Raw genomic sequence first — 17011 nt, 5'->3', positions numbered from 1 at the left:
CCAATGGATCCAATGGAGCCATTATTTAGTCACAAGCTCTTGTTAATACTTGTCATTGGTTCAATATTTATAAAACCCACTTTCAACCTATAGGCTCTATGCACAGCAGCCATATTGTGAAGACATTCACAGGTGTTGCCAATGATACTAATGAAGGCTCTGTTCCATTCTGGTCAAACAGAGTCAGGGTGCTGATATTGTGCACTTGGCTCACTGGAAACACTCTGTTACACTAGTGGGACTAAGGTTGGGGTTCAGGGACCCTCATGGTTCCTTAAGGGGCGCATGCTACCATTTTCGGTGGTCACCTTATCACCTTATCACCACGGTGGTGATAGAGAGAGCTCTCTCTATCATAGAGAGCACTCTCTCTATCACCTAAAAGATGATAGGGTGACCACCTCATTTGGTAGCATGCGTGGGCCTAAGGGGTTTCCAAATGGCCCCCTTACCGGTGTGTAACTCTGAGAGTGTACTAATGTAACCAAATGGACCCTTACGGGTCCATTTGGTTACATTAGTACACTCTCAGAGTTATGGTGGTCGTGGAAATTAAAAAGTCTGAGAACCACTGTGCTACACTAAATGGAACAGAGCCTTCATTAGTATCATTGGTAACACCTGTGAAGGAAGTGATAATATGGCTGCTGTGCATAGAGCCTATTGCGGGCATGTCAGCATTTTTAACATTCCAAAACAGTGAAACTAGGTGATCTACAAGATCACAATGCTTTGCAATGCTGTGCTCAGAAACATGGTGGTCTTGCCTATGATACCGCAGTAGAACATCCTTGCCTGGCCGCGGTTGTAGAAGCAGTGGGTGAACAGGTTGTGGCTTTGACGACGCACCGTTTCTCGTACCTGGAGGGAGGGGAGCCCACCTGCCATTATGTGCTCCGCTGTAGGTGTTACCGTTCGCAAGTGGAGCAGTTTCGTGCTATATACAATGAAGTCTAAAATAGGGAATTCATTTATGAAAAAAATGTTAAAAAACAAAACAAAAAAACAACCACTCACAAGGACTGACTTTGTGTGTTTGTCTGTCTGTCTGTCCGTCCGTCCGTCCGTCCGGGTGTCCATATGTTTGAGCATGACCTCAACAGCTGCAGCTGATTGCAACACAAAGATGCAACCAGTTACACTAATTAAACACAAACAGGAGTGAAGGCACCACTCACTTCACACTGGGTGTGATTTTTTTGATAAAAAAGTCTACATCTTGTGATTTACAGAAACATACAATGCCAACGTTTTCTCTGCCGGCAAGGCTGCACCCTATACCTCAAAGCAGGGGTCTTAACGTTTTTTTCAGGCCAAGGACACCTTAGCTGAGAGAGAGAGAAGAAGCAGGGAACTCCCCACTACATATTGGATTCATGTTAAATGTGTATTTTCAGACATTTAACGACTTCTCTTAGGGAGACCCCCTGTTTAAGACCCCTGCCTCAAAGTTTAACCCATTCAAACCGGGAACGCATCTCTGTCATTTTTTATTTCTTTGGGCTATTCAAAACATAGCAGATATACAAGCTCATAGCGCAGCACCGAGTGCTGCGCTATGAGCTTGTAGATCTGCTATTTTTTGGGAGAAATCTTGGAAAATGTGTGCAAATCTTTGAATATATATATTTTTTAAAGCAAACATTTGTAACTCAAACAGTTTAAAAAAAAATATATATGTAATGCTATAATATTAGTGGTTCTCAAAAATGATATGTATTTGGCCGTGGACCCCCATCTCAAAATATGTTGTTCCAGGGACCCCCAGAAGTTAAAAAATGTTCGCTTTAAATAATACATATTCAAAGATTTGCACACATTTTCACGAAAAAAAAAAGACAAAAAAATGACACAGATGCGTTCCCGGTCTTAAAGGGTTAAAACAGCTTTGTAGTGGTTAAATGAAAGCATGACACATTGCGCGCCTTCCATGTGCTTTTTTCCCCTCCTGTTGTTCATAATAAGCAGCTAGTGGCGGCGGTGGAAACACAAGGCTACAGCGCTAAAATAATTTGTTTTTTGTGAAACAATCATTCCATCATGGAGCAGTGACAGATTCATTTATTTGTTACAAAGCCTATGAGTGTTGTGTGCCGTACTGTATTGTTCCTCTGTGAATGTCGCTCTATTGTCCATCATGTTCCCTGGCTGGCTGTGCTCACGCACTGAGACACAATAGCTGTTGATCAAATAGCCTCGTATTGGAGCGCCATTATCACATAATGCAAGCTTGTTCTTCCACGTTCTCTGTAGACACCGGAAAATAACGCTTCTTTAATCTGATTTCTTTGGCTATTCAAGATAGCAGATATACAAGCTCATACAGCTATGAGCTTGTAGATCTGCTATTTGTTTTTAAATCAAGAAAATCATTTAATATACATATATTTTTAAAGCGAACATGTTTTAACTCAAATCGTTGCTTCTGGGGGGTCCCTGGAACAAAATGGCGGTCACTGTTTTTTTTGGGTATGCAATTATGGGCGGAAACGACTCTTTCATGACTCTTTCAAAAATAGCAAAAATAGCCAATGAACTTAAAAGCTCAAACGAGCCGGTGTAGTGATGCGATGCGTTGTGAGCAGTGGTGTCATGGAGGACACACGGATAGGACGACGTGTGGCCAGTAATGTTTTCACGCGCAAGGTACGGCACGGTACAGTGCACACGCACATGCACGCTAGAACGTGCCCCCCCCCCCCGTAGATTCACGAGCTAAGTACCAGAATGGCTACTTTGCATAACAGGTTTACAAGTGAGTGTGAAAATGTATCCTCAGATTCCTCACTCCTCGCATCTATAGGCTACACGCGGCGCCGGTACACAGCATGTTGGCTTCAGTAGGGCTGCTGCCAGTATCCTATCTGCACGCAGCAATGCCTCAACCACCGTCGGAGAAGAGAAAGATACTCGTTCAAAGCAAACTTTTAGTTTCAGCTCTATAATTCATGGCATTCCTTGAATCTGTATTAGTTTAAAAAGACTAAAACTAAGCTAAAAAACATTTCCTATACAAACATGTTTACTAATTTACGGTAAAATAATATGCGCGGTGTTTGCGTGCCACGGGCGTGTGCGTGTGACTTCATTAAAATACCGTCCTCCCAGTAAAAAAGTCACCATTACACCGCCGGTTGTGAGCCAGCAAGTAGATTGACTATTTTTGCTACACTGGCGCAACGTCATACAACAGTAGTGGGGCATGCATTTACAAGGAAAAAAACAAACGCAACGAGTTGGATAGATGAAGATACACAGTGACAAAATACTAATTCAGAAGGTTTTTAACAATCGTCATTGAGTGAATGTCACAGGGTCAAAAAGATGCCTCCCCTCTGCAGTGGGCGTTTTAACACCTGTGTAAGCAGAAGTTGCCATTGAAGTCAAAGATAAACTAGAACAAGTGCTCCTCGGGGCACAGGTCTCCAGGTCGGGTACGTTATTGTGGCCTCCTGGTGGCGCTATAATAGGCCAATGTGAAAAGGGTGCCATTTCTTCTTAGGCCTTTCACGGCAAGCGGACACTGCATTCATGATTTGAGGCATCTTGTGCCAAAAATGTGTTTTGCTAAATTAGACCTGCTGGTGGCGCTATAACAGGCAAATGTGAAAAGGGTGGCATTTCTTCCTTGGCCTGGTGGGAATGCGTGTGTGAAATTTCACGGAAATCGCAAGCTGCGTTCATGATTTGAGGCATTTTGTTCAAAACGGACCAATCCTGCAAGCTTTGGAAGCCAACCTTAGCTAATCAGGATGGACTATGGGAAATCGGACAGATCTGTGTTGATCACATGACGATAGAGATAATGTGCACTGATTTGCGTGATGTTTGGATAAAATCTGTAGGAGTAATATCAACAAATGGGTTTCGCACAAATCGGCCTCCTGGTGGCGCTATAACAGGCCCATGTAAAAACATTGGGCCAGAGGTTCTGAATTGGCATCCAGGGAGTGTGTGTGCACAGTTTCGCAGCGACCGGGCCAACGGTGCCGGAGATTAGCTGCTAACAGACAGATGGACACACGGATGGACACACTGACGGACGGACAGGGGGTAAAACATACTCTCTCGCCATGCCTTTCGGCCTGGCGGAGACAACTATCAATGGGTCTGGTCTTTAAGACACTCAGAAGATCAGTGCCCAGTTACCTGTCAAACTACTTCTCTAGAGTGACTGACGCCCAGATTGCTGGTTCAAACCCTGACTTATCCAGTCCAAATGTAATTTGCCAAACACAAATCATGACATTATTAAATAAAGCATGTGCACTTTTTAAAGACAAGATAAAATGGCGTTTTGACAGTATTTGTTTTACATTTTGTGACGTATGTTCTAGTGAAACATGGGCATGGCGCATGACAGAAGGAAACATATTATGCTTTTCAACAAATCTAAACAGGACTGTTCTAGTTGAATGGGTAGAAAGGACGCCTGGGAAACAGAAGGTCACAGGTTCCAATCCACGCCTTGGCTAAACAGAACAGGAATTCTGTCTGTCCATGTTGTGTAGAGGAAGTAAAACATTTGGCAAACTTTTGTCTTGATGACTGAACTATGCCCAGCTGTTTCCAATGCTCATTTGTTAATTGCATGGTCTTCTTTCTCTCTGCGCGTATTGCACATTACATTTTGCATATTACGTATCGCATCCCTTGGCCCCCGTATTGCTGGTTGCAGCTATATTTTAACATTATATTTATTATACATATTTATGTTTTTCTATTTTCTTTGTCTCATCTTTGACCCATATAGATACACCTACTCAAAGACGTGCCGGCTTGAAAGGTATAATAACATACAGGTGTTCCAGAAGACTAACTGCAACTAACCAACATGTATACGGGATAGGCATAAATAAGCGTTGAGCTTCAGCCTATGCCTTTTCGATCAACCAGAAATAAATATTGGATTACAGCTGTTGATGTGGATCGAAATAAACTAAACCAAACTAAACCAAACTAAACTAAACTAAACTAAATTAAGACTAAAGCATGGTTATATTAGAAAAGGTTCCTCTCTAAAATTCAAAATGTTTCTAGGGAAAGATAGTGGAGTGCTTGTTTTTCTATGTATGTTACTGACATTTACGTTGTGTTGTAATGTGTTTTTTAGCTTAACCCATTGATACCTGGAACGCATCTGTGTCACTTTAGATGTCTTTGGCTATTCAAAAATAGCAGATATACAAGCTCATAGCGCGGCACCGGCCGCGCTATGAGCTTGTAGATCTGCTATTTTTTTTTTAAATCTTGAAAACATTTTTTTTTTTATTTTTTGCCAAAAACTGTTATGATTTAGATTTTTTTTAAGAATCGCCTCAGGTCTTAATTGGTTAATAACTGTTGCTTTTGAGAGGAACCATGGACATAAGTCTTAGGACTGTATTGTGTTTATCCTTGAACTCGGCTGGATTTATTGCATTTCAAATAAATCAAACGCGTTCTCGTTGTCTCTGCAGCCCAGCTCTCTGTGGACGATCTGGGCCAGATGTCCTGGGAGGGTGACCTGGACATTCCAATCTCCTACAGTACGTATGATATCCACCACACACTGTCTCATATACCGGCCCCTGTATTCCGCAAGGAGAAGCACAGCAGCAGAGCGCCACACTGCACCGCTTTCTGCTCACATCTGATAAGAGGCGGAAAATCTGCCACGTGTCACATCATAGCCCGGGCCCGCAGAGTGGCTCGGGCTGATAGTGACATGACAGTCGCTGCGTGAAAGGAGTGCCACGCAGCCTTGGGTCTTAAAGGGGAACGATGCAACCCGAGACTCATGTTGCACTAGCTTTATTTTCCTGTAAAGGTTTACATTGCAGAACGCTAAGACATGGACATCGTTGCTGTCGGGTGGAAACCTTATTCCTTTATTAAATCATAATAAAAAAAAATAATAATAATGAAAAAAGTGAACATAGGCGATCGGTTATTTCCCCTGCTTTTGTGCATCACTCTTTGTATAATGAAGTAAAATGAAAAACGCTACAATATGGATATTACGAGGTTTCTACCCGACAGCAACTACTGTATGTTGAGGGTAATTGGTACGTTAGATGTAGGCATGCCCAGAACTGTGGGCGTGTCAGTGTGCCAGCTTAGACAGCATAGTCAACCTAAACCGGTTAGCTGGCTCAGTAGGTAGAGCTTGGGAATTGGAAAGCATGCAGGCTTTAATAGGCTTTTCCCCCTTTTCTTTATAGCTGATCTACAATATCAGATCGGCTATATGTTCACCTTTCGGCGTACAATGAACTGTGGCTTAACTGGGTGAATGAACTGTGTTGGTCTGTTCTCCACGTAGGGAGAAATCGGAGCTCATTTTAGATGAATAAAGCGCAATACATGCTCCTTTTTGGACGTAGATATAACTCACATTTTTATGTCATTCAGAGCTTTTGATAGCTTTTTTTTTTTGGGTCGGAAAGAGACGTCAGAAAGGAACCTGTATTGTCCTCGAGGTGGGATATGGGAGGGTGCCAGACATGTACCAGGGTGTGGATCATTATGTCAGCTCATGTGTGAAGGTGTCACTGTGTTGGCAAGCCACTGTAATACACATCCAGCACATGAGAGTGTCTTGCAAGGTAAGTGAAAGCGTGCCTCCCAACGCTCAGACTGAAGAATTCGCTTCGATTCAACATAAACAAATTAAAAAAAAACATTAACCACAAAATCACATTGAAACAACCTAGTTTTATTAACGGAGGAACTTTGTGTTTTTTTTCTTCTTCCGCGGTTGATGCTGACAGAGTTAGGCGGGGCGCGGGGGGGGTCTCAGAGAGAATAATTACACCGGTGGTTCTCAACCTTTTCTGGATCAGGGCCCACTTGAAAATCCCCAAAAGTGTTTGCGGGTCGCCCCTCTGACCACTTGGGCTGCCGTGTTAAGTGGTCATATATGGGTGGGCCGCGTGCATTTCTTTTTCAGGGGCATGTTTACGGTCAATCAATCGATTGTGTTCCTGCTTGGATCCATGGAACCAACATTACCAGTATTATTACTTATATTATTTTTGTTAAATATTAATGTTATACTATGAATACAATCTTAGTGGGGTTTTTTTTTCAGATTATTTGTGGGCCCACAGGTTGACAACCACTGTAATACACTATAGAGCAGGGGTCTTCAACGTTTTCAGGCCAAGGACCCCCTAGTCGAGAGAGAGATGAAGCAGGGACCCCCTCTATATTGTATACAATTGTGTTTCAGATAATACTTTTTTCGTTTTCTTGGTCTTGCTCTTTTTGTCCCCTCTACACCTACACCTCTATGCCAAAAATAGCTGATCTACAAGCCCACAACGCCTTGCAGCTCGAGGCGTTGTGAGCTTGTAGATCGGCTATTTTTGGCGAAAGTTCTCCTCGGAAAAAGGGATGCTAGGGTTCAAGTGGTTAACGAAAAAAAAAAGAAAAATCCTATCACACAAAGATTTGGCGGCCCCCCTGAAGTAACCCTGAGGACCCCCTAGGGGTCCCGGACCCCCTGTTGAAGACCCCTGCAATAGAGCGCACAGCAGAAGAAAAGAATATACTGTAACACCTCCACTGACGCTGTGAGCTGCTCTGGGACAGAAGATGCTCCCTGGAAAGAAAGGGGCTAATGAGGGTTTGTAGCCTTTGAAAAGAGGGTTTTCTCTCTTGTGTCTTTTTTTCAATTCAATTCTGTCCTATAAGGTTTTTATTCAAGCTAATTAACCAATATCTCATTATTTTGGCTACGATTCTCTGCTTTCGAATGAAATGGAAAACACAACCAAAAGGGTGACAGTTTTCTAAAAGCCAGCGTTGGCCCAGATCTGGCCCACGTAATGTTGCAGTGTGACGATGCTGGAAATACATTTCACGAGGACTTTGCTCGGTTGCGTACGGCTGTTGTTCTCAACCTGTGGGTCGGTATTCCCAGGGGGGTCCCCACATGATTTTTGGGGGGGGTCCCCAGATGACAGTAAAGTGACAGTTGAATGAATTGTAAGACCTTTTTAATACCTTTAAGAAATAAATGAAATGAAACAAAGAAAACAAACTATAGTATAAAAACTGGTCAAACATGGGCCAAATTGTCAAATTATACAAGAAAGAGGCAAACATTTTGAAAATAGCTGATCTACAAGCTATTTTTACAATATTTATCTGTGGAACCGAGTCAAACTAAATGTAATGCCTCAACTCCAACAATTCCAAGTGCTTGTCAGGGTGGGGGGTCCCCAGTTTAAATATGATTATGTTGGGGGGTCTCGACCAGAACATGTTGAGAACCACTAACGTATGACGCTATACACACCAGGCTGCCAGACCCGCGCCCCCCTTTTTGGGGGCATTCTCCGTATTTTGAGCCTATAGAATGTGACCTACTGTAAATGAGCTTAATGGATATCATTTGACTTCTCTCCATTATTTGTTTTGATTATATTTCCGACAAGCTGGAAACATTCAGAGCATTTCCATACTAAGTTGATCTATTTGGTTCTCCTTTAACACGATTTTAAGAACGAGAGCTTTGTTTAAAGTAGTTCTCTGACGTCGTACCACATTTCTTCACATTTGTATTCAATTTTCTTTTAAATAATGTTGTATCGAAAATGGTACAGAGGCTGTTTAAAGACGTATAGGTTAAGTCTAAATGGGTGTTAAGCCCCCCCACGTCGCACTACCTCTCATGTAACTGGGCTGTGTAGCTGTTTGATGACGGTGTGAGGCTGTCACTTCCAAGCGGAGGTCTTGTCACTCTGTCTTGTCGTGACGCCAGTGTAACAGCTTTGTGTAAACAGCCTCTGTGTGTGTGTGTGTGTGTGTGTGTGTGTGTGTGTGTGTGTGTGTGTGTGTGTGTGTGATGTGATCCATTCACCTTCTGTCAGATGCCAGACTGACAGATGTGCGTGTCTGTCAGTGCCAAAGTGCCGCTCTGCCCCCAATATGGCTCTGCTCTACAAACAAGTCATATCTCATGTGCCCTCCGAGGCGGCAAGAGTCGCTTTCGCACAGGGAGACATCGTCGTTTCAGATCGTGGTCCAATTTGGGACTTTGCCTCTTTTCTATACTGTAGCGCAGCGGTCCTCAAACCTTTTCATGTCCAGGACCCCTTATTGTCTCCGCCAGGCCGAAAGGCATGGCGAGAGAGTATGTTTTGCCCCCTGCACGTCCGTCCGTGTGTGTGTGTGTGTGTCCGTCCTTCTGTCTGCGACCAGCTAATCTCCGCCACCGTTGGCCCTGTTGCTGTGAAACTGCGCACACACACTCCCTGGATGCCAGAGCAGAACCTCTAACCCACATTTTTCAGATCAGCCTGTCATAGCGCCACCATGAGGCCGACTTTTGCAAAACACATTTTTTGCTATTACTCCTACAGATTTTGTCCAAAAAACACGCGAACCGGTACACAGTATCTCTATAGAGCGTCGCAGTTCCCGCCCACTTCCTGGTGCAGGAAGTAAATACTCAATGCATTTTTCCCATTGACTTTTACAAAAATATTTATATCAATTAATATAAGCCTAGAATCAAGCTATCCAGGATAGCGGTGAATCATGACCATAAAACGTTTGATTCTGTGAAAAAACTTTTTTGAAAACGGCAAAACAAAGGGTATTTATTAAATATAGTATATCATATCATTAAATATAAAATTTAAAAAAATCACAGAAAAAAAGGTTTTATGGTCATGATTCACCAGGATCCTGGATGGCTTGATTCTAGGCTTAAATTGATTGATATAAATATTTTTGGAAAAGTCAATGGGAAAAATGCATCGAGTATTTACTTCCGGCACCAGGAAGTGGCGGAACTGCGATGCTCTATAGCCATGTGATCAACACGGATCTGTCTGATTTTCCATATTCCATCTTGATTGGCAAAAATTGGCATCCAAACTTTGCAGGATTGGTTCATTTTGAACAAAATGCCTCAAATAATGAACGCAGCATGTGATTTCCGTGACATTTTTCACTTACATTCCCCACTTGGCCCAGGAAGAAATGCCACTTGAAAACGTTCACATCAGCCTCATGGTGGCGCTATAACAGGCCGATTCACGTTTTTAGCTATAACTGCACCGATCTGTGTGATACTTTGCACGCACACTCCCTAGAGGCCAAGGAAAAACCTTTGCCCTGCATTTTTCACATTATACCTTTTAGAGCGCCACCAGGAGGCTGAGTTTTGTAAAACACATTTTTTGCTCTTACTTGCTCTGTCCAAAAATCACGCAAATCGGTATACAGTATCTCTATAGTCATGTGATCAAGATGGATGTGTCCGATATTTCATATTCCATCCTACTTGGCTAACATTGGCTTCCAAATGTTGCAGGATAGGTCCCTTTTGAACAAAATTCCTCAAATCATGAACGCAGTGTGCGATTTCCGTGATTTTTTGCACACACATTCCCACTAGGCCGAGGAAGAAATGCCACCCTTTTCACCTTTTCACATAGCGCCACCAGGAGGCCACAATAACCTACCTGACCTGGCGGAGACCTGTGCTCCGAGGAGCACTTTTTCTAGTTTAAAATGTTTGTGGCCACGGACCCCCATCTGAAAAGTTTTTTTTTGCCAGGGACCCTCCATACAACACATATGTTCCTTAATGTTATTTTATTTTGTATTTTTATTTTTAGAAATATTTTTGAAAATAGCAGATCTACAAGCTCACAATGCGTCACATCGCTCCAACGTATAGAGGTTTAAAGTGGTATCGATGTTACATTAACTCATTTGTCTGGGGACCCCCTGCAAGGACCCCTGGGGCTCCCCCAGACCCCCACTTTGAAAACCACTGCTGTATCACGTGGTTGTGCTTCTCAAAAATGTCACAAGGGCCACGCGGGGCCGACGGTATCCAGACAGCCCCGAGGTATATATATATATATATATACGTATTCGAAAGCGCAACAGTATATATTTATTCATGAGCGCGTAGGGGGTGTACAGAAATCCAATTCGGAGCGACATGTCGAGCGTAACGCCGCATAACTTGTATCACGTCCCCCGATCTAATTGTGTGTAATATTGCATTTGCCTGAGCGAGGTAAACACAGTCAGAGAGAGACCTCGGAGCACAAGCGCTGCGCGGAACACGAACACAGCCTGAGTTAGGCTTTGTCGTACGCAGTGGTGGAACTTCAGTAAAAGTATCAACGCTGCAATGTAGAAGTGTTCTGTTGCAAGTAAAAGTCCGGGAATTCAAAGCTTACTTGAATGGAAGTACAAAAGTTATTGGCATCAAAATGGACTTAAAGTACCAAAAATAAAAGTACTAAAATGTTTGAAAATAGCAGATCTACAAACTCACAACGCGTCGCACTGCGACGCGTTGTGAGCTTGTAGATCGGCTATTTTCAAATAGCCTATGTATAAAATAGGGCTAAAGTGGTTAATGTATAATGTTTTATAATGTCATGATTTATATCTGCAAAGTAACTACAGTAGTAACTAAAGTTTTCAAATGATTGTAGTGGAGTAAAAGTACAATATTTGCCTCCCCCTGGTCAGCCGGGGCGCCTGATGGAGGAGAAGGGAACTGGTTGGAATAACGTGTTCCTTCCACGCGCTATGTCCAACCAGGGAAACTCCCCCCTGTCGGGTGATAGGAAGCGGCCTGCTTGCTCCTCATGCATTGAAGGAGGCATGAGCTTCAGCTTGGGCTCTCCCTAGGCTGGCAGAGGGTAGGTAGTGCCCAGGATTACATAGGCAATTGGCACTGGGTGAAAAAATGTGGGTTACAAAAATCGTGGGATAAAAATTATAAAAAAAGATATATATATATATTTGCCTCTGAGATGTAGTGGAGTATAAGTAAAAGTACTGAAAATTGGAAGTACTCAGGTAAGGTAAAAATACCTCAAAATTGTACTTAAGCACAGTACTTGAGTAAATGTACTTAGTTACTTTACACCACAGGTCACACGGTGTTGCGCTTAACGTAAATAGCCGACCTACAAGCTTGCGTCACGTACACGATGCTTCGTGAGCTTGCAGATCGGCTATTTCCCCGGCCCGTGACTACCACCTGCTCTGCCACGAAACATAAACCATAAGCCAATATGATGTGCGTCAGGGCGGCAACGACAACAACAAAGCAGCAAAAAACAAACGCCTCGGGCGACATTGGCATTAATATTCATAGCGTTATAGTGATATGACGTTCCGGCATATGCCTGCCTTGCCTGTTGTTTTTTGTTTTTTGTTTTTAAATGCTATACCCTTCTAGGAGTGGCAGCAACACAGAGGGCCACCTGCTTGAGGGCTGGTGGCTCAGGCTCGGAAAGTGCGTTCGTGACGCCAAGTGACAGTGCAGAAGCCACACGGCGCCAAGGGCATAAGCTGTCGGGTGGAAACCTCATATGTCCAAAACTGTTACTGTACTTCTCACGATTCAAATTCAAAAACAGCAAAAGTAGCAGATCCGCAAGCTCGAAACGCGTCGCTTTGCGCCGCGTTTTGAGCTTGCAGATCTGCTACTTTTTTTCTTTTTGAAATAATTCAGAGTAGACAATTTTTTTTTGCCCTTTTTCTCCCCAATTTAGTCGTTATGCCAATTAATTCCTATCCACACACGTTTCTGTGTTGTCACTGCTGTCGTATCCTACTGACTCACCTGCCAGTGAGGAGCCCCCACCAGGAGGACATAGAGCCTTCGTCCTACTCCTCCCGCCCAACACTCCCCGCTGACAGGTGCCGCCCCCAGCCCGTAGGAGTACGTGCAATGACCGATATCACCCTCCTCCCCGTCCGGCTTCCCTCCCCCAAACACGGGCCATTTGTGTTCGGGTAGACGCCCGACAAAGCCAGATGCACCACGGTGGATTCAAACCCACAACCCCCGTCCGCGGTGGTGGGCAGTTTCTTTACCACTGCGCCACCCGAGCGCCCAGATCTGCTTCTTTTGACGCCTTTGTGTGACACTTTTGTGTGATCAAGTAGGGGCGTTGATTTACGGGGAATAAAAACGCACAAAAAGTTAGAATCTGGAGATAAGAGGTTTCTGCCCGACAACAACGATATTATGATAGTGGAGACTGGAGGAGACTGCATGTCCCCCCCTCTCTCTCTCTCTCTCTCTCTCTCTCTCTTTCTCTGTGTCTCTCTCCCCATCAGTGATGGATGGGCTTTGCCGCGGTGTGGCAATTTACTGACTCATGGGCCGACGCAGATTTATTTGACGGGAGACTAAGCAGCCGACCGCCGCTATGGCAAAGCGTTCCCGATGGGGGAACCTTTCTATTCATCTAAAAATCTACTGGTTCTCAACCCTCGGGGTCCAAAATGGACTCTTTTGTGGGTCCTGTAACTCTGAGAGTGTGCAAGTGGAACCATGTGGACGCCGTTTGTACGCTCTCAGAGTTTAAGGTGTAGATGAAAAACCAAAAAAAATATGGTCTGTGGTCTAATGCGTTGTTTCTCAAATTGGGGTCCCCAGCTAAATTAGTTAATATAGCGTCACAATCATTTTAACCACTTTAACCATATTTGTATACTTTGGCTGTTCAACAATAGCAGATCTACAAGCTCATAGCGCGGCACTCGGTGCCGCGATATGAGCTTGTAGATCTGCTATTTTTGAAAAAATCCCTGGCACAAAATATTTTTGAGATGGGGGGGCCCGCAGCCAAATACATCATCATTTTGGGGGTCCTTGACATGAAAACGTTTAATGTATATCAAACTGGGGGTCCTTGAAATATGAAACGTTCCGAGAATCACTCATTGAAAGGAGGACCACTTTTTTTTTTTTTTTTTTGTTCTTTATTTACCCAGGGTAGTAGCTGAGCACAAGTGCTCATTTTCAGCAACGCCCTGCACATAGAAACACACAGACAGACAGACACATTAAAACCTGGGAGCTGACTAGTACAACCACAGTCTTATACTGTTGGCCACTACGCAGCTCCACTGGAGCAGTTGGGGTTCAGTGCCTTGCTCAAGGGCACTTCAGTGGTGTTGGGGAAGTGGTGAACATTCACTTCCCCACCCAGACTTTTCCTGCCGGTTCGGGGATTCGAACCGGCAACCTTCCGGCAACGAGGGCGCTCCTCTAACCTTTAGGCCACCACTGCCCAAATCCACTGAATGGATCAAGAGCAGTTGGGATGCATGGGTTGACAATGTGTACGTTTTTTTTGGTGTATGACTAGACAGGTACAGTACAGAGGATTTTCCAATGATCTTTCTATGTCAACGAGGCAAAGCTCAAAACAGTAACATTATATTGTTGTTGTCGGGGCAGAAACTTCTTATCTCCATATTCTAACTTTTTGTGTTTTTACGTAAATTAAGGGCCTACTTGATCATACTACAGTGTCCATAGAAAGCATCAAAAGTAAGTAGCAGATCTACAAGTTCGAAACGCGGCACAACAACACTGAGCTTGTAGATCTGTTACCTTTGCTACTTTTATAATGTGAATCCTGAAAAGTAACAGTTTTGGACATGCGAGGTTTCCACCCGACAGAGACGATATTCCCTTCTTTATCTGTGAGCTATAGAGCCAACACAACTCTCCACCTTGACTGATTGATTCGCTGTGTTTCACAAGGCAAGTTTATTTGTATAGAGCGTTTCGACAACAAGGCAATTCATTTCAAAGTGCTTTAATGAGACATCATGCATTTAGACTCTTAAGACACAGAACATTAAGAGAGTGCAACACTAAGTCATTATAAAATGGCATTTGAAGATAATAAATACAAATAAATAAATAATAAAAGTAAGTGAAAGGCAGCCGCAAACAGCAACGTTTGCTTCGGCTGAAGCATTTTTTTTTTGTATACAAAAAAATGTGCTAAAGCTTCGATTTAGTCCATAAAAACCAGGAAAGCATCTGTGTCATTTTAGATTTTAGCTATATAGCAACACATGTTTTTTTCAGAAAACTCTTTGGATTTAGAACAGTGGTTTCAATCAGTGGTTCTCAAAAATAGCAGATATACAAGCTCACATTGCGTCACTTTGTGGAGCGCTGCAAGCTTGTACATCTGCTATTTTCGAAGAAAAATGCGGTATATTTTCTTCAGGGGGTCTCCTTGGCACAACACTTTTTCAGATGGGAGGTCTGCGGCCAAAATACATAATCATTTTGGGGGGTCCTTGACACGAAAATGTTCGAGAACCACTGGTTTAGAAGGCATTTGTAGAATCGGACTCAGGTCTTACCCCATTAGACCTGGAACGCATCAGTGTCACTTTTTGATTTGAGCTAAAAAAGCATTATTTTACACGTTGGCTATTCAAAAATAGCAGACCTACAAGCTCATAGCGCGGCGCTACGAGCTTGTAGGTCTGCTATTTTTGAGAAAATTTGTGCAAATCTTATATTGTATTAAATGTAACATTTTTAACTCATATCTTTGCATCTGGGGGGTCCCTGGAACAAAATATTTTGAGATGGGGGTCCGTGGCCAAATACATATAATTGTGGGGATCCTTGACATGAAAAAGTTTGTGCACCACTGATATACAGTAGAAACATACGTTTTTCAGAAAACCGTTAGAAGACATTTTGCAGAATCGGAACCTCAGGCCTCAATGGGTTAATGGGTTACAATAATTACTTAGGGTTGTAGCAGACCTGCAGAGTTTGTCCCAGATATGCGGTGCATTAAAAAAAACGGAACACTGCTTCTCCACATGTAGTTTTGAATCTATAGCCAGATCACAATACTCAAATTTCCGCCTCCAAAATATCATCTTGTGGTCTTCACAACCTAAATCACTGCTGTTTTGCTTATTAACAGAGTTAAAGCTACTGTAGGTGGTAATTAGGCCACATACAGTACAGTTGCAAGACCTCAATGAGGCATTATGTGAAGTCCACAAGTTTGGTCACACATTTTGGCGGGTCACCAATTTCACTGTAACACGCTGGGGAAACAGAACGGAGGAGGTGAGGAGGCAGAAATGTGAGTTTGTGATTTGTTTTTTTTATGTTCGTAAAGAGAACTTCTCTCACAGCAGTGTTCATTTTGGCAGCAACTTTTGAGTTAGTTTTAGTCCTAGTCTTTTGAATGAAATTCAATTTAGTTTTTAAGTCACCAGAAATGTTTCAATTTTAGTCTAGTTTTAGTCGACCAAATATAATATGATTTTAGTCGACTAAATCTACCGTTGATTTGGTCGACTCCGAAAATAGCTGATCTACAAGCTCCACAAAATAGCAGATCGGCTATTTTCGGAGTGTAACACTGGCACACAGCCAAGCATAACATGACTTGTCTTAGTTCTACTCTTAGTCCCTCACAACATTGTTGTGTAGTTGTTTATTTGTTGATGACATTGTCAGTGTATTTAGTCATTGTTTTAGTCACCGTTGCTTAGTTTTGATTAGTAACTAAGTACATTTACTGAAGTACTGTAGTTAAGTACAATTTTAAGGTAAAATCGCATCGCGACGCATTGTGAGCTTGTAGATCTGCTATTTCTATGCTATGCTATGTCTGTCTGTGTGTGTGTGTGTGTGTGTGTGTGTGTGTGTGTGTGTGTGTGTGTGTGTGTGTGTGTGTGTGTGTGTGTGTGTGTGTGTGTGTGTGTGTGTGTGTGTCAGAGGTAAATATTGTACTTTTACTCCACTACAACTATTTGAAAACTGTAGTTACTACTTACTTTGCCGATATAAATGATGACATTATAAGACATACATTAACCACTTAAGCCCTATTTGAAAATAGCCGATCTACAACGCGTTGTGAGCTTGTAGATCTGCTATTTTCAAACACTTTCGCACTTTTACTTTTGGTCCTTCCAAGTACATTTTGATACCAATTCTTTTGTACTTTTATTCAAGTGCATTTTGAATTACAGACTTTCACTTGTAACAGAGTAGTACTTCTACATTGCGGTATTGATACTTTTACTTAAGCGAAACATTTGAGTACTTTTTCCACCACTGTGTGTGTGCGTGTGCGTGTGCGTGTGTGTGTGTGTGTGTGTGTGTGTGTGTGTGGTTTGGGGGGTTGGGGGGACTTAATCTACTATCCCCTCGCCCCCGTCTCGCGCGCCTCACATCCCGCTCATCATC

At 43.0% G+C, this 17011-nt stretch overlaps 1 protein-coding gene across 1 annotated transcript in view; it reads left to right on the top strand.

The window, feature by feature from the left end:
- Nucleotides 1-17011, top strand: part of LOC311054548 (shisa family member 6) — a gene marked incomplete at both ends in the record, with an annotated part of 150821 nt that overhangs the window by 41109 nt on the left and 92701 nt on the right. The window contains one exon of the mRNA XM_084070559.1: nucleotides 5460-5528. Within this exon, the coding sequence (XP_083926685.1) occupies nucleotides 5460-5528 (69 nt within the window). The remainder of the gene's footprint in view (nucleotides 1-5459; nucleotides 5529-17011) is intronic.

The sequence above is a fragment of the Gymnoscopelus microlampas genome (assembly GCF_963454915.1).
Source record: "Gymnoscopelus microlampas genome assembly, chromosome: 11".
Taxonomy (NCBI): Eukaryota; Metazoa; Chordata; class Actinopteri; order Myctophiformes; family Myctophidae; genus Gymnoscopelus; species Gymnoscopelus microlampas.
This window is presented reverse-complemented; position numbering and strand designations above follow the sequence as displayed.